Source organism: Pelobates fuscus, chromosome 4 (assembly GCF_036172605.1).
Source record: "Pelobates fuscus isolate aPelFus1 chromosome 4, aPelFus1.pri, whole genome shotgun sequence".
In the NCBI taxonomy this organism is placed as follows: Eukaryota; Metazoa; Chordata; class Amphibia; order Anura; family Pelobatidae; genus Pelobates; species Pelobates fuscus.
In genome coordinates this window covers 261,407,786-261,427,228 of record NC_086320.1, presented here as the reverse complement: position 1 = coordinate 261,427,228, position 19,443 = coordinate 261,407,786, and the positions used below count along the sequence as shown (strand labels likewise).

The 19,443-nt window shown below is 37.3% G+C and overlaps 1 protein-coding gene across 1 annotated transcript in view; it reads right to left on the bottom strand.

Annotated features, from left to right (window-relative positions):
• Window positions 1-19,443, bottom strand: part of BMPER (BMP binding endothelial regulator) — a 198,776-nt gene that overhangs the window by 37,996 nt on the left and 141,337 nt on the right. Inside the window, exon 13 of the mRNA XM_063452077.1 lies at window positions 10,676-11,012. Coding sequence (XP_063308147.1) covers window positions 10,676-11,012 — 337 coding nt within the window. The remainder of the gene's footprint in view (window positions 1-10,675; window positions 11,013-19,443) is intronic.

The window sequence follows — 19,443 nt, the reverse complement described above, 5'->3', positions numbered from 1 at the left end:
AGGGGTTTACAGCTGTGTGTGTTATAGGCAATAAAATCATCCTCTCATTATTGTGGTGAGAAAAAAAGCTTCTGCATAAATACAGTCTAGAAAGAGAATTGAGTGGTTGCTGCGGTTCCATGAGATTTACTGTAGGCCCAGATTGGTAGATACAATCCTGACGTTCACTATCATTTTTTTGTCTTCGGAAACAATATTAGTATCCAGCATTAAAATAACCGATTCACTGGTGTACCTATATATCATTGTAATACATATTTTGGATGAAGGAGAGCACACTGCACAACATTTTCAAATGGCTCCACACAAAACGCAAGCAAATGGAAATTGGATAAATAAAATGTTTCTTATACTAAGCACTCAAAGTCTTGTAGCATTAAGCACACGTTTCAAATGATCTAAATTGCCATTAAACGTGAAATAAAATCTTGAGAATACAGTAAACACACAATACTTGCAGCAACCTTAACTATTAGTGCTAAATATATGCTGTCACTTTTTGAAACTAAATGCTACAGTACATTCCATTGAAATGTTTCTTTGAGCTTAGGTCTTCCATAGAAGTTAACTTGTGTATGTAAGTTTGTGCATAATTATGTAGGAAATGGCATGGTGCGTCAGTAATATAGGTAGTTGGATATAGGGAGCATTGTCACTGGGTAGGTTGGTAAGGTGACTAGGTAGGTTTAAGTATGTAAATAGGGAGGAGGATGATGGGTGAGATCTGGATAGGGTGAGTGAGTTTCTGGGTTGCTAAATGTATATAATTCAGTAGGTGGGGTGGGTGTGACTAGGTAAGTAGCTGTATCAGGGTTATTTGATAAAGTAAGAAATGTCAAGAATTAAAAGTTAACTATAATTTTAAGAAGTAATTAAATTGAAAGCATAGTTTACTATAATATATAGGATAATTTCCAGTTCAGCTATTTTGAACTTAAATTTGAAAAAATAATTTTTAATTTTCTGCAATGTTTAGTGAATAACAGTAGTAGTAGAATATGACAGTAGGTGATTGTGTGACAGGCTGTGTGGTTGAGTGAATGTGACTGGCTAACAGTATGCAGCAGGTTGGGAAAAGGTGACAGGTGCGTGACAGTATTAGGAAACTAAATGAAGGCCGGAGAGAGAGACAGCCAGTGGGTGATGGTAAAGAGAATCAACATTTGCAGACAGCGTAGTTGCAGTTACAGACAGTGTAAATTCACGTTCAAAGGTAAGGTGCTCGGTAGAGATGTCCCGAACAGTTCGCCGGGAACTATTCGCCAGCAAACATAGCTTGTTCGCGGTCGCCGCGGCGGGCGAACATATGCGATGTTCGGTCCGCCCCCTATTTGTCATGGAGGTGGGAGGGTCTGGGAGGGAGGGTCTGCTGCTGATTGGCTGGAATGTGTCTGCTGACTGTGAGGTACAGGGTCAAAGTTTACTCAATGATGACAAATAGTGGTGGACCAAACATCGCATATGTTCGCCCGCCGCGGCGACCGCGAACAAGCTATGTTCGCGGGCGAATAGTTCCCGGCGAACTGTTCGGGACATCTCTAGTGCTCGGTGAACCCCCTCAGCTCAACTCTAGGCTATACAGTGATTTAGAACAACATTCAGGAAGAGTTAAGAATTGATCTGGGTAAATATTAGGGCAAATTAGCAACACCTTTAAATGCATGTTTATTTGCTTTTAGTCTGGGAACACAAATCTAATTACTATAGTTAGGCAGTATGCCCATTTTTAAGGTTTACATAAGCTTTGCAAGATAAAGAATAATGCAATGAGGTGTATATATTTATATTATACATTACTTATGTGTGTTTATGTCCCTGAACAAAACTCTATACAATGCTGTTATGTTCTATGTATCTCATGTTTCACATAAATGGAAGCCTTATTTAAACAAGTTTAGGGAAATGGTTCAACAATTCCTTAAACTTATCCTTGGGATATAATTTCAGTTCAATCAGTGTGGTACAGTCTGCTGAAAATCTCTTTCCCTCTTCCCATACTATACCTTAATGTGCTGCAATCTATAGGCCTCAAAAACTATGAAGTGGTCAGTAGAAAATCCATTCCAGACACATGAGTTACAGTCAGGATGTATCTTAAGCATCCACATCTGGTTGACTGTTATTAAATCTGCATGAATTAAACTCCTTTTCAGAAGTTGTTCCCATATGGTTATATGCAATTTCACTAAGCATCTTCACAGGTACAAATGAATTTGTGTGAAAAAAAAACATCTGTGTTCAAAGCAGAGAAAAATGGCAGAGCGAGGAGATTTGAGTGAATTTGACAAGGACCAAATAGTGATGGCTAGACGACTGGGTCAAAGCATCTCTAAAAGGGGCAGTCTTGTGGGGTGTTCCCTATATGCAAGGGTTCGTATCTACCAAAAGTGGTGCACTGAAGAACAACCTGTGAACCGACATCATGGTCATGGGTGTCTAAGGTTCACTGATGCATGTGGGGAGAGCTTGGAAGAAAAAAACAAGAGGGCAGCAGTAACAACCCACAACAAACCGATTAGAAAAAAAGTAAATTACATGAAACAATAAAATACAATGAAATTCCAAGTGTGTATCCAACACGCTTCATCCAAATAGGAATTCTTCAAGATATACCTTTCCTGTGGATGAGAGAGTGGGGACTTAAACAGCGGTGTCAAAACTATAGTGTCAGAAATACATGATTGCAGTTGAGGACTGCAAGGGAGGGGGGCACATTGAAGCTTTGCACTGTCTGTAGGATAGAATAGGATTGTCAATGTTAAGTGTTTACTGGCAACAGACGTTTTTTTTGCATAGAGTTGGTATGACGCAGCTAATTTACGTGTGCCGGGAGTTCAACTAGCCCCCAGCACAAAAGTGCACGTATCTTTCTATGTGCAGCTTTTAAAGAATGGAGTAACCCTTTAAAATTAATATTAAAGGGGTGGCGTGGCCGGATGTCAAACAGAATGGAATTACACTGACGGAGCTCCGCTGTCCAGGGCTCCCATAAACTGCACAAAACCTAGGTACTCATACCTCACAGGGGGAGAATGGTATGGAGAGCCTTACCACCGCTCACAACGCCATGAGGGAACGCATAGACAGGATGGAGAAAAAAATTGATAACCCACAAATCCAAACTCATGGACATGGAGGACAGGTCCCGCTGCAACAATATCCAACTACGGGGAGTACCGGAAGACGTGGGATTACCGGACCTGACAGCTTACACTATTGAGCTGTTCTGGGCACTTCTACCTGATCTCCTAGCTGACATGCTCCTCCTGGATCACATCCACAGTGTACCACAGCACCTACCGCACTCAACACCGCGAGATGTACTCATGCGGCTACACTATTACCACATAAAAGACCAGATTCTACTCGCCCACTGGACCAGGAAAGACTTACACGAAAAATTCAAGGACATCCTCATGTTCATGGACCTATCTGCAGAAACGCTACGGCGCCGGTGGTCATATAAGGACATTGCCAAAATGCTAAGACACCATAACTTCCCCTACAGATGGGGGTATCCAGCCAAGCTCCTGATCACAAAGGGAGGAAAGCTAGTGATGGCTACTTCTGAAGAAGGCACAGAACCCCTGACTTAACAGGCCAAGAGTACAAGCACAAGTCGGAAGCTGAATGAAGAATGGCAGCCACCTCGACCGAGACGAGCTTCCCCAAAAGAGGACTGATGCAGGCATCTTGCAAGATAGTAAGTTCTCTACCTATTAAGTCTATTTCCAATGTGTTGTGATAATATGTGCTAGTTTAGTCTATTGGGGAACAGTTAACGTGTAATAGAATGTAAAGTTATAATAAGCCCAATAGATCATATCCATATCCACATCCATGTCTACAGAGTCGGATCACAACCTGGTGATGCTGACTATTGCAGACCAATACAACTACCAAAACCGTAGCCCCTGGAGGCTGAACAAACAGCTGCTCAATGACCCCGCTTTCATAGACACTGTAAGCCAAGACTTGAACAAGTACTTCACAACCAATGCTACTGGAGACATAAGCCCCGCCACACTTTGGTTGGCGCATAAGACAATTATTAGAGGGATTCTAATAAGCAGAGCATCACACTTCGAGAAGATCACCCTTAATTAACCTCCTCAAGGAGGCCAAGACCTCCACTGCCTAAACCAAGTGAACCCTTCTCAGACTCTTCAAGACCAGATAAAAACAGTACAAGGAGCAATAAAAGATATCCACTTACGCAAGGCGAGTATTACCCTGAAGAAATTTAAATCTACATTCTACACCATGGGAAACAAAGCCACAAAAGTGATGGCCCAGAGACTACTGGACAGACGGGCATCAACAAGAATCCTATTCCTCAACACACACTCCGGACAGAAAGTGATACAACCCACACAGAGATACAATGAATTTACACACTATTATGGCACCTTATATAATCTGAAAGAACAACACAACTCACCTCAACCTACATCTACCTTGATACACTCTTATCTACACACGCTTGCTCTTCCCACCATGTGCTGGCCCTGGAAACCCTGACCATAGCCATCCGGAATAATAACAACATACACGGAGTGACAGTGGGCCAAACTGAATAAAAACTCAATCTCTTTGCAGATGACATCCTACTAACACTCACACAACCACTCATTACACTCCCCACCATTCACAGCGAACTCCACACATACAGCCAACAGTCATACTATAACTCAATGTTACCAAAACACAATGTGCCTAAACATCCCTAAATCCTGGGAGGAGAGACTAAAGTCTGCCTATCAATTTGATTGGAGAGAAGACCACCTGGAATACCTAGGTATTAAAATTACTAAAAAGGACAATTCATTATTCTCTGCAAATTACCCTAAACTACTAAAGGAGATTGAAAGACAGCTTCAGACCTGGAAGTCCACGTTCCTATACTGGGTGGGGAAAATAGCGGTGATCAAGATGTCAATCCTGCCCAAGATTCTCTACCACAAACTTACTTTAAAAGTCTACAAGCGTTCCTCCTACGATTCAGCTGAGGAGGGAAGCATCCTCGAGTTCCTAAAGGACTACTCTTAAGACATGTGAAATGCGGGGGCATGGGATTCCCGAACTATTCCCAAAAGCATACTATCAATCAGCCCACCTAACCAAGGTAATTAGCGCACACTCAACCAGCTACACCCCCCAATGGGTTAAAATAAAAAGACACTGCTGTGAAACTCAAGATCTACTATCCATGATATGGACACCCCAGCACTTGAGAACAATTTCCTCAAACACGCTACCCACCCCAGACACCTATTGAAGATTTGGGACTCTTGTAGAGACAAACTATGCTCGGCACATCCGTGGTCCCTGGCCGCCCCGATTAAAACCTTATACAACTGTAAAGGCACATTCCCATGTCAAAAATGGGACCAACTAGGAATAACACATTTATACCACCTATACACAACTGAAGGTCTACAACCCTTCCCAGACTTACAAACAGAATTAGCACTCCCCTCTAACTACATGTTTGCTTATCTTTAAATCAAAGCAATTCTGACAAACAATAAGGTACAAATGAGGACGCAATCACTACGAGCCTCCATCACAAAGTTTGAACAGCAGTGCACAACAATACTCCCCCCAAGGAAAACACTATCCACTTGCTTCTATAATCTTGCAAACCCCAATGAAGAAACTGCCTGCAAATTCAGGTCAGACTGGCAAACCGATCTCCAAGACAGTATTCGTCCAAGAGAATGGGAGAAGATCTTCACAGCACATGAGGGATTATCAACATGGGCCACACACTTCGAAACATCACAGAAGATACTATACAGGTGGCATATGGTGCCCTCTCATCTGTATTCCATGTACCCCGCAATGACCGATGGGTGCTGGAGATGCCAATCGCATAGGGGCACCATGTTACACGTGTGGTGGACATGCGAAAGAGTGAACACCCTATGGAAGGAAGTTATAACACTGATCCGTGAAGTCACGGGCTATGAGCTTGAACACACACCAAAGACAATCCTTCTCAAAGCCCTGCCAAAGGGCATCCCCAATCCCATTCAGAAAATGATATTCCTTCTGCTAAGTACAGTGTCAACGTTAATTGCCAGATATTGGAAGACCCCAAATCTGCCCTCCTCCCATGAAATTACAACTCTAATGTCCTCAACAGTGTACTACGAACTCATTATGTGGAACCAAACAAAAATAGGGAAAATGAGTCTAACCATAGCCACTATGTGAAAGACCTACCTGCAATCTACTAACAACAAATCTCTCCTGAGTTAACTTAACCCTGAACAGACAAAGAGCTCCCATGGACAGAAAGACTCAACAGGCACACACACTACACCGTACAGCGAGATGTTCTGCTCAAACATGGGAAGATCAGTAGGGGTAAGAGGGGCCATGCACAACAGGGAAACCACTCAAGCACCACAAAAGGTTTGGGTACAACGAGCCAAATGGACCAAGACAAATGTTGATGCAAGGGCCGTATATGACAAACATATACAATATTGGAAACAGCAACAGAACTTCCTGTATGGGAACAGTGTGATGCCATGTAAAATAAATATGTCTTCGGTGTTACCCGCTCCCTTCTTCCTTTCTCTACCTCAGCAGTTACTTGAAAACAATAAAGAACAAATTAAAAAAAAAAAAAAAGATAATTCTATTAAACAGGAAATAAATACTGTATATACTTTAGGATTTAGTAATAGCATTGTTTGTCTTCCTGTTGCTGTCGATTTGTCTTTTATGGATACATAGCAAAAACATTTTTACTAAATTGCATATCTGGCAGAACACTTAATGAGTGCAAAATATGATGAAGTTGCAAAAAAAAAATCAGACAGAGCAATTGCATGACAACAGCTTAGCTGGCCAACAAACCCCTGTTCTCTTGAATGGTTTAGATATTAGTTTATGTGCTATATAATTCCAAAATGTCTAAACATTTATGAAACATTATGTATTACTACATTACATTGAAAAGGATGATGTAGTTACAGGAAAACACATAGTATGAACATATGGTCTTCAACGTGTTGATGATGAACAAAAAAGCAGCTATCTAAAGCATTTATATTGGAAAGACTAGTATCCAGCTGTTTTCATAAGGACATAGATGAATGAAAAAAAATTACATTATAGGTTAAACTGGCACATCTAAAAATCAAGGTCAAATATTGCAAGAGGCCATAAAGAGCCTGCTATTACTTCAGGGCCACCAGAAGTGACAAGTTGATGAGGGTAATAGGTAACACTGAAACTGCATCCTTCATATTCTTTTGTGCATAACTGTTCCTGTGTACTGCTCTTGTAAGAAAATATTTAGTAACTATATATTCAATAATAACAGGGATCTCTTTCAAAAGAAGTGCGGTTGCTTATGATATTCTCTAAATTTAAGGTCTGTGTATAGATATATCTATTGTTGCAATGCCAATTTCAGTGGGACAATCCCAATTTTTAGGGCCTAGTCCTACCATTCCGACTATGTTCCTTGCTGTCCTGTTTTTGGGGACACCATAGAAACTGTCAACAAGGCATAACCTTCACTCTACAGAGAGAACTGAAACAGCATTATCTGCCCTTGGTGGACCACCTCCATTTAATCCTCCCACTGGTATACCACTTCACAGCACGGGGAAGTTGGAAGGTATGTGATTTGGAAAAACATAGACATTCAATTAAATGATTGTCAATGTTAAAAATATTTGTACTGCATTTTTGTTTTTACAAAAGAAAAATAAATGCAGTGCAATATTATATGTTAATATGAACATTAACAAATTCCCATGTCAGTGTCTACAAGCTTGGTTAACAGCTGTGGGTAGTCTCTGCTTTTATTTTTCCACAAAATTCTCATTTAAGACAGGTAATACAGTTTGGTTGTACTCAGACAGAAACGCTTAGACTTCCATGTCTATCACTTTGCAAGTTCCTAACAGAGCTATATGGGCTTTGCCCATAGCACTGTGTCACATGTTCATCCTCGCCTTGTGGTCCCCATAATGGCAAATGCCTTTCTGGCATTAACGGAGGTAATGCTCAGCAGCCCGGTGCTGGTGTATCTGACTCCTGCGGAATATTGAAGGAAGCCGGCCACTGCGGATCCATTCCAATTTGTAACCCCACGTCCGCCCACGGAATTGAGGACACGCACGCACGTTCTGGGGTCAAAGGACAGGTACGGCCAATCGGATGTGAAGGAGGCTTATTTAAACTCCTTTTTCTCTTTCCTCATTGCCCTGTAATGGTTTCCCTTAGTAGGTTATCCGAGAGTGTGTTCCTGAGTGTTTTTCTGGTTATTGACTTTGGCTTCATTTGACTTCCCTCTATTCTGAAATCCTTGACTTTTGGCTTTCCCTCATCATTGTGTCTCATTTTGTATCCCCGACCTCAGCAAGTATGCTGACTATTCTCTGGTACGTTGAGTCCGGCCATTCTAAGGCCCGGTAAGACGTTACCTTTAGTCCTAGGTGTGATACAGTTCTGCGTGCTGGATCAACTAGTATCCTGACACACTGATGGCAATGAGGTGCTTCTTTAAACAACATCATAAGACATAGATGTTCTCATGGTTGGACATGGTTTTCACATTTAAATGCTCAAGATTTGAGAAGTTTAATTTCAATAATGCCCTGCACTAGGGCGAGAAACAATGGTGAATTCCTATGCAAAACGTTCACACTGAAGTCGTTAATTAATTTCACTTAGCAAGTATTTATATTTTAAAAGAGAATATATGATGTGTGACTTATATAAAATATTAAATATTAAATAGAGGTAACCTCAGTTGTAGCACAGGGTTAAAGAAATGACCAATCTTACGCAGGTGGTAAATTACTGAAATGCCAGATGTCATTACTAACCCTTGGAGAGCCAGCTGAGTAAAACTATGCTATATAATTTTACAGAGTCATTATTCCACAGAACCATTTAACTATGAAACATGCACATTTTTATAAAACTAGTTCTATTGTTTCCAGCCACTTGAGACTGACCATGATGAACACCGATCAAAAACTAAACACTGAATGTGCTTGAAAGAACTGAGCTACAGTATGGTGCATATTTTGGATGGGCTGTTACATTTTGCAGACAATGTAATAATAATAAATATGTGTCAGATTTTTCCCTTGCACAGTCACTAAGGAAATATAATTAATCATATTCTTGAGGTGATATTATAGTTTGAATTGCTGACAAAAATGTAGACAAAAAAAAAAATCAATATACTCACGCAAATTTTTTTTTTTTATATATGGTTCGGATGGTATTTCTAATATATTTCCCATACATCATGTGGAACGAAAAATATAAAATTACTTTCATTCACCTAACAATATTTTGCTCAAGAACAGCCAAAGATGGTCTTTATGTTTAAGCTTCAAAAAGTCAATAAAAGAAAACAGAGATGGTGCCACTGAAGAGAATCTAGAAAGTCTTGAGCCAAGAAAGATTAATGTTTGTAAAACCAAGGAAGTATTCATGAAAAAATATGTAATTAAGAACTTTCGGGCCTAAAAGGAATCTGATACATTGGTTCGTGCTCTTGAAGTGAATTATAACCACTAGAAAAAGAATTTCATCTGCAAAGTCAACAGGAACATTTGTGTTAGGTAAAAGGATTTAAGGACAAGACTCCTGAAAGCATTGTGGAAAACAAATATATAATCTTCGTTGGAATAGTCTTGTTGACTTGAGTATAAAGGTAATTTCAGTGTAGAGAAAAAGGTGTAGATACTTAAAATCTGCTTCTAAATATTACATTACCTTGAGTAAACTTATGAAAATAAAGTTAAAGCGATATCTAGAATATCTCTATTTCTGTGATACTGCTACCACTGCCTCATTATCTTTTGGTTCTTATCCTTCTCTCTTTTTTTCCTCATTTGAAATTCACCTGTTCAAACCCATCTCTGTAAATGTTGCAATTGTTTACTATTCCCTATGCTCCAATCTCCTTCTCCAAGACCATTTTGCTGCCTGTCTTCCCCACTTCCTTTTATCTAATATTCCATCCCTAATTATTGGAGACGTCAATATCCCAAATAACACTCATTTGACCTCGGTAGCCTCAAAACTTCTTTCTATTACTCACTTGGTCTATGCAAGTGGGCTACCTTCTCTTGAGCCTTCTTTACCATACTATTGAACTACCATCCCATATCTATAATTCTTTTCACTTCAAAGCTTCTGTAATAACATGTCTATAACTGTCTCACATATTTCTCAACTCTAACTCTCTCCTCAATCATCCTTATTCTGGTTCCTCTACTCATCCTACTGAGAGTGCTCTGACTAAAGTAACTAATCAAATTACAATAAAACCCAATGATTCTCAGTGCCTCCTTTTCTGGTTGCACCACCTTACATCATACTGTTACAGTAGGAGTTCCCCAAGCTTCTATCCCTGCACCCCTTCTGTTTTGTTTTTATACTGCCTCTCTTGACAAATATATTAATTCTTTTGGATTCCACTGCAATCTAACCTGATGCCATCCAGCTATACCTCTCCTTCCTGATATATCTCTTGCTGTCATAAAAGACATCAACAATTGCCTTTCTTTCATTTCTGTATTGGAATCATCCTGCTTTTTTGACATACTGACACATACAGTTAAACAGAAACAAACACTGACTTACATACAGATATACATGCATTTCTAACCCTAAATTCAAAACTCACCGATAGAACATGGCATAATCAACTGTAGAGTGACAGTTCTGGAAGTCCCAAGATTTCAGTTTTTGGCATTCTCTGTGAGCTCTGAGTTTCACCTTAACAGTTCCTTGGCACAATTCGGGAACAATTTTCCTCTGTGGTCGATTGCAAAATTCATTTGATTCTACTCTCCAGGAATCCCCAAAGTCATCAACATCAAATTTAAAGTTGCCATCGCTTCCTATAAGATCATCTCTTTTGTGTCCATTGTAATTTCCACAAAGACCACAGAGTTTTCCTTTTAGGTGAGGGGCAGCCATTACTTCTACAAAGCTGTCTCCATCCCATGAAATTTCCAAACCTATATCAATGAAACAATGTAATCAGCAAATAGTTTGTTTAAAATACATTTTGATTTTAACTCTGTAGATACCATCATGATTAGGAAAGGCAAAAAAAAAAAACACTTGGACGTATCAGGTACGTCCGACAAAAAACAGTCTTTAAGGACCATGGAAGTACCTGATACGTCCGCGGCTAATTAGAGAGCTGGAAGTGATCATGATCGCTTCCAGCCGCTCTAACGGTATTGCAGCGATGCCTCGATTTTGAGGCATTGTGCAATACTATCTCTTACTGCTGGGCTGCCGAATAATCGTTCACTCGGAGCGATCATTTCCGGGTTGCCCCACGTGGCGCCCGGCAGTGAGGCAGAGCATCGGAAGCCATCAGGTTATCAGGAAAAAAAATTATTAATAAAACAAAAAAATAATAATATACCCCTTCCCGCCCTCTCCTTCCCTCCCTCTCCCATGAACTTACTGATAGCCGCCATTCCCCCGCCGGCGATTGGATTTCTTCTTCTTTGGGGGGACTGTCTGACAGACCAGACAGTCCCCCCTCTGCAAATTAGGACCCCCAGGGGCCATGTGACCACTCTATAAGAGCAGTCACATGGTCGCAATAGGTGTCCATAGTGTTGTCAGCAGGGGGACTGCCTGAACTGACAGGGAGTCCCCCTGCTGGTGAAAAAAGTTAATAAAAAAAAAAGTAAAAAAGAAGTTTTAAAAAAATTAAATGAAGTTAATAAATGTAAAAAATATACATATGTCATACTAAGTGTATTTTTTTATTAACCCCTTAACGCTGTTACAGCATTCTATGCCGTCCCCATGGAGGTGGCATAGAACTGACAGCCCAGGCAGCCCTCCCACAGCAAATAAGGCCCCTGGGGGCCATGTGATTGCTCTCAAAGAGTGGATCTGCCAGCAGGGGGACTGTCGGGGCTGTCAGACAGTACCCCTGCTGGAGGGTAGTGCAAAAAAAGTTATTATACATGTTTAAAATAAATAAAATGTACATATATATATAAAATATCATACATCATACGTAGTGTATTTTAATATTATTTTAATAATACTATATATAATAAGTACATATATTAGTATTAAAATACACTTAGTATGAAGTTATATATATATATATATACACGTAACAAAATACACTGAGAATGACATTCTATATATATATATATATATATATATAAAATACAAATAATCGCAAATATATCTATATATATATATATATATACATATATAAATATATATAATCCCATTAATGATTACATAAGTATACACAAAGAATTTGAATACATATTATTTATTTATTTATAAAATATTTTACCAGGAAAGATACATTGAGATTTCTCTCGTTTTCAAGTATGTCCTGGGTATATATATTAAAATTATATGTGTATATTTAATAATCTTGTAAATGGGGGTATTGTTTTACTCGGGAGACTTCGTTGAACACAAATATTAGTGTTTCAAAATGCTAAATTGTATTACAATGATGATATTGCTAGTAAAAGTGAAGGTCTTTGCATTTTTCACACATGAACGGCACTTTTAGTGATGATATTGTTGTAATATATTTTACTGTTTTGAAACACTAATGTTTGTGTTCAGTGAAGTCTCCCAAGTATAACAGTACCCTCCCTGTACAGGTTTTATGATGTTTTGTAAAATTAGAGAGTAAAATATAAGGCTTGCATTTCATTCTTGTCACATTGAAATTTGCCAGTTTGGTAATGTTGCATTTGAGACTGAATGGTAGTCTAGGAATGAGAATTATCCCCATGATGGTGTACCATTTGCAAAAGTAGGGAACCCAAGGTATTGCAAGTGGGGTATGTCCAGTCTTTTTTTGTAGCCACTTAGTCACAAACACTGGCCAAATATTTGATTTTGCTTTTTTCACACAAAAACAAATATGAGCGCTAACTTTGGCCAATGTGAAAAAAATGGAAAAATGGAATGTGCTATATTTGACCCTTTAACTTTCCAAAACACCATAAACCTGTTAAAGGGGGGGGGTACTGTTGTACTTGTGAGACTTTGCTGAATACAAATATGTGATTTTTATTGCAGTTAAAGCTAACAGTATTATGACATTTACAGCTAATATGTCAGGGGGAAATACAAATTTAAAAAACAAATCTTAATTTCTCACAGTTGTTTTTATATTTTATTCATAATAAATTATAAAATAATAGTTCATGAGAAATTAAATTATTGTTTCTCCTGAATAAAATGATATATAATAGATGGGGGTGCACTTAATATAAAATAGGTGAATTACAGTTGAACAGACATATAGCGCAAATTTCATTTTTTGTTTACATTTTGTTTTGACCAGGACATGTACAATTAACTCCATCCTGAAAGGGTTAATATATACATATATTAATATGAAACTACCCTTAGAGTAAAATTACACACATATATAATATATATAATAACTATTATAAAATAAATAATAACTAAAAAATATATATTTTTAAAAAAATAATAAAAAATGTTTTTATAAGTATATATATATGTATAGATATGTAATTTTATGCTAACTGTATTTTGTTATATATATATATATATATATATATATATATATATATATATATATATAAATTTATATAGATCCCCAGCACTCACATTTATAGTATACCAACGCCGGGCGCAAAACCAAGGCTCCAAATAGATAATTTATTGTTATCAATTAAAAATAGCGATTTATCCTGTTGAATTTGACCCTGAAGAAGGTCCCGAGCAGGGACCGAAACGTTGGTTGCTATTTTTAATTGATAACAATAAACTCAAGTTTTAAAGTCCGTAGAGCAGCCTTCCTCATTGGATCATATATATATATATATATATATATATATATATATATATATATAAAAAATCCAAATAAACGGAGAGACATCAACGTTTCTGCTCACATCTGGAGCTTTCTTCAGGATAATTTTTTGATGAAATAAAAGTTATATTTTAATTACACTATAAAGACCCTGGAGTGCTCTCCGTTTATTTGGATTTTTATTAATTTTGCTGGATCAGCACCGGGCAATAACTACAGTTTTTACCAGGAATGCAAGCATATTGGATTATTTATATATATATATATATCTCAAAATACACTTAGAATGAATTTATATATATATATATATATATATATATATATATATATAAACAAAGTCAGAAGGGCTGCACTCACCTAAACATGCATACATTACAGGGTGCTACTGGGACCAAAATACAAAATACACAAACCAGTGCATTTGCTTATCAACTAAACAGTGATTTCAAATCCTAAATAGTACTATTTAAAAACACCTCACCTAGATACAAAATAATGGGGGGTTGGTTACATTACATGATCACACATTACATAAGCCTGTCAACTGCATCAACTATTTTTTACCTAGGTGAGGTGTTTTAAAGTATGTTTTCATGGCACTGTAGTGCCCTGAGGGTGCCCCCACCCTCAGGGTCCCACTCCCGTGGTGCTGAGGGGGAGGAAGGGGTTAATCCCTTACCTTTTTTCCAGCGCCGGGCTCCCTCGGTGCTGGGACTCTCCTCCCTCTTCTGATGTCATTGGCTGAATGCGCATGCGCGGCAAGAGCCTCGCACGCATTCAGCCAGTCTCATAGGAAAGCATTCTCAATGCTTTCATATAGATGCTGGTGTTTTCTCACTGTGAAAATCAAAGTGAGAAGTGCGGAAGCGCCTCTAGCGGCTGTCAGTGAGACAGCCACTAGAGGCTGGATTAACCCATAGGTAAACATAGCAGTTTCTCTGAAACTGCTATGTTTACAGCAGAGAGGGTTAATCCTAGATGGACCAGGCATCCAGACCACTTCATTAAGCTGAAGTGGTCTGGGTGCCTATAGTGGTCCTTTAAGACTATGTCCTCTTGTTGTGGTAGTTTTTCTTCTTTTAACCCCTTAACACCGCAGCCAAATGTACAAGTTGTGAACGAAACAAAATGTAAACAAAACCTGGCATTTGCGCTATATGTCTGTCAAACCGTAATTCACCTCTTTCATATTAAATGCACCCCCCCTTATTATATATCATTTTATTCAGGGGAAACAGGGCTTTCATTTAATATCAAATATTTAGCTATGAAACATAATTTAATATGAAAAACATGGGAGAAAATAAGATTTTTTTTTATTCTACATGACATTTTAACTGTCAATGTCATAATACTGTTTGCTTTTACTGCAATAAAATACACATATTTGTATTCAGCAAAGTCTCACGTGTAAAACAGTACCCCCTATCTACAGGTTTTATGGTGTTTTGGGAAGTTACAGGGTCAAATATAGCGTGTTACATTTGAAATTGAAATTCGCCAGATTGGTTACGTTGCCTTTGAGACTGTATAGTAGCCCAGGAAATAAATTTACACCCATAATGGCATACCATTTGCAATAGTAGACGACCCAAGGTATTGCAAATGGGGTATGTCCAGTCTTTTTTAGTAGCCATTTGGTCACAAACACTGGCCAAAGTTAGCGTTAGTATTTGTTTGTGTGTGGAAAAATGCAAAAAACGCCAATTTTGGCCAGGGTTTGTGACTAAGTGGCTACTAAAAAAGACTGGACATACCCCATTTGCAATACCTTGGGTTGTCTACTATTGCAAATAGTATGCCATCATAGGGGTAATTTTCATCCTTGGGCAACCATAGAGTCATAAAGGCAACGTAAGCAATCTGGAGAATTTTAATGTGAAAAAAATGAAACACAAGCCGTATATTTGACGCTGTAATTTTTGAAAACACCATAAAACCTGTGCATGAGGGGTACTGTTGTACTCGGGAGACTTCGCTGAACACAAATATTTGTGTTTCAAAACAGTAAAAAGTATTGCAGCAGTAATATCGTCTGTGTAAGTGCTGTTTGTGCGTGAAAAATGCAAAAAACTTCACTTTTACTGGCGATATCATCGTTGTAATACATTTTACTGTTTTGAAACACTAATATTTGTGTTCAGCGAAGTCTCCCGAGTAAAACAGTACCCCCCATGTACAGGTTTTATGGTGTCTTGGAAAGTTATAGGGTTAAATATAGTGTTAGCAAATTAAATTCCTTATACTTTCGGCATGGGTTGTCAGGCAGGTCCCGCTAATTGTAATTAATTAGGATACCTAATTATGTAAAATTATTACATAAATATATGTGTAGAATTAATATATGTATATATATACAAATGTGTATATATACGTATATATATATATATATTTTTTAAAATATTTTTATTTATATATAGGTATATATATAGTGATATATACGTATATATTTATGTATATAGATATATATATTATTTCATTCTACGTGTATTTTGATATAAATATATATATATATATTAATATCACAATACAGTTAGAACGAAATAAAACACATCTATATATTTTTTAATATTTTATTTTTAATTATTTTTTTTATTTAATTTTTTTACGTATTTACATATTTATTTTTTTATATTATTTATAAATATATATATATAACAATAATTATATATATATTTAATCAGTATCAGTCTACGTGTAATTTGATATTAATATATATATATAATTATATATATATTAATATTAAAATACACCTAGACGGTGTATGTGTATGTGTTTGTGTGTATATGTGTGTATATATATATATATATATATATATATACTTAGATCATATATATATAATATATATATATATGATCTAAGTATATATATATTTTTTTTTTACACTTTTAACATTATTTAATTTGATTTTCAGCCAGCAGGGGGACCAACTGTCATTACAGTTGGTCCCCCTGCTGGCAATACAGAAGCCAGCTATACCGGCCATGTGATTGTGAGGTCCTCGCAAGGACCTCACTCTCACATGACCGGGAGGGACCGGAGGAGGAAGATCTGCCGCGGGGGGGCTCCCTGGGAGTCACCCCAACCGCGATCGCCAGCGTGGGACCACCGGCGACCGGGTAAGTTAAAAAAAAACGGCGGGCGTATATTTACGTCTGCGGCGTTTAGAGCCGCTTTTAAAAGGACGTAAATATACGCCCGCCGGACTTAAAGGGTTAAATATGGTCTCCTCCTTTACTGTGTTGATTCCCTTTATGTATTTAAATGTATTTAAATGTGTCTATCATATCCCCCCGTCTCGTCTTTCCTCCAAGCTATACATGTTAATTTTGCAATACACTGGTTAGCCAACTTTGAACCAGTTTGGCTCATCTGTTTTGGTTCCCAAATCAGTTTTTAGGTACTGAGATGCTGCTTAACTGAACTGACATTCAGACAAGATTTAAGCATTCCTTAAGTTTTTTTATTTTCAGGAAAAAATTTGGGCTGAGCTGAATCTAATGGCTAATGACAATCTTAGGATGCTATAATAAATTCACGTTATTGTGCAGAAGGCTGTAAAGGTTAACCTTAAGGGAAGAAGCAGAATTTCAGCAGAACTCTCAATGTATACACTTCAGAGTACATAGTCAACAAACATCTTCTCATAATCACGGATTGTGAACAAAGCACTAAAGCCTACCAGTTACTGCCATTTGTTTTTGTAATAGTATTTGGCAGATATATTTGCCACATACTTAACAGGACCTCAGTGAAACTGTTTACTTCCAGCAAGACCTGACATGAACTTCAGAGTTTTACATTTTTGGGTGGTATACAAATGTTTATTAGTTACATAAACCTACCCTTGCAATGTTACAATTTACCAGCAAATTTCAAGTAATTTATGTGACGAATTCCTTAAAGTGTTGTTATTGTTTTCATATAGACCCCAGAATAAATGTCTTTGTAGAGATGCAAAACCATATACTGTATGTATGAGACTAGATTCACAGATGTTTCCCATGCACGAGACTATAAAATATTCCCAAAAAACGAATTACATTCTTCTTAATAACAAGCATTTGACTGCTGGTCTTGATTAGGAGATAAAAGAAATAATCATGACTTAAATTTGTTTATGTTAAGAAGAGTATTATTCTATGGTCTATCAGCACTTCCATTGGGCACATTGTAGTCATCACACTGTGTTAGGAGTGGTAACAGCTCTCAACACTTTTTGGGGAAATGTATATTAAGTAATAGTTTTCTTAAGTTTCCAAATGTTGTTGACCAATGGAGGAGTTGAAGATAAAAAAAAAAAGCCATGGATCAAAGCAAGATTGATGGAAAACTATAATTTATGTAACAGCCACTTTCATTATTGTCCAATTATCTCATATACATGGGACCCATGGAAATAGAATCTCTCTTACGATCCAGGCACCATGATGCCAACAACGTGTCTAAGTGATTGATGCACTTTTAAGTGGTTTTGAAACACATTTTTTCAACTTAATTGTTAAATGGTAATTGAGACTTGGAAAGCTTTCATTTGGCTTCACTCTGTAGTCTGATGTAATCTTTGGTTCAATAAATACATATGCATGTTCAATAAACCCATATCTCTATGTCAAAATTCTGACGGTTCATCTAGAAGATAGGAGGAGGGGTAAATACATAAAACAATGTATCTCAGTTAAGAAAACAATGATTGAAAAAAGAATACCCATGGAAGAAAGCCACAACCACAAAATTACACGTAGAAATAATTTAGTGAATGACATGGTAAAAGTGGTCTAATAGTTTTAAAGTAAAATCATTATTCATTACTCATTTTTCAAGCTAGCAAGATAGCCAGTGTATATTTTTCTTTTCAAGGGTTCCCACAAACTAGCATTCCAAAATGCTTATTTTTGTATTGTGAATTGCTTAAAGGGTTAACAAATTTAAATCTCTTTAGCTTAGAAAAATGTCACCTCAGAGGGGATATGGTAATATTATACAAATGTATCCGTAGCCAATACAAACCATTGTGTGGAAATCTATTCACAAACAGGACTTTACATAGGACACAAAGTCAGGAGTTCATACTAAAGGAGATTTAGTCTAAGGCAAAGGAAAGGGTTTTTTTTCCCCTTAAGAACAATAAGGATATGGAATTCTCTGCCTGAAGATGTGGTTTTATCAGAGTCCATTCAGATGTTTAAATAGCAACTAAATCCATACTCACAAAAACAGAATATTCAAGGATATCATTTTTCAATGTAGGGTAAATGCTTCTTAATTCAAGGATTAATATGACTGCCATTCTAGGGTCAAGAGGGAATTTTTTTCCTAGTTTGTTGCAAAATGTCAGCCTATGTAACTATGTAACATTGTATATTTTCTGCAAATTACAACATTTCAAAACCACCTACAACTTGTGCTGAACATTTTTTGTGTGATGGCCAATTTTCATTTAAATAGGTAAGCTTTGCCTCAGAGAAAGCTCTCAGTTCGGGTGTAGATAAGTGTTTTAAAATATATTGTATTCACATTTGTGTTGTTTTGCATTCTAAATGTAAATATTAAGTATACAGTCTCAGATCACAGGTAGAAAATACTGCTGTGACCTG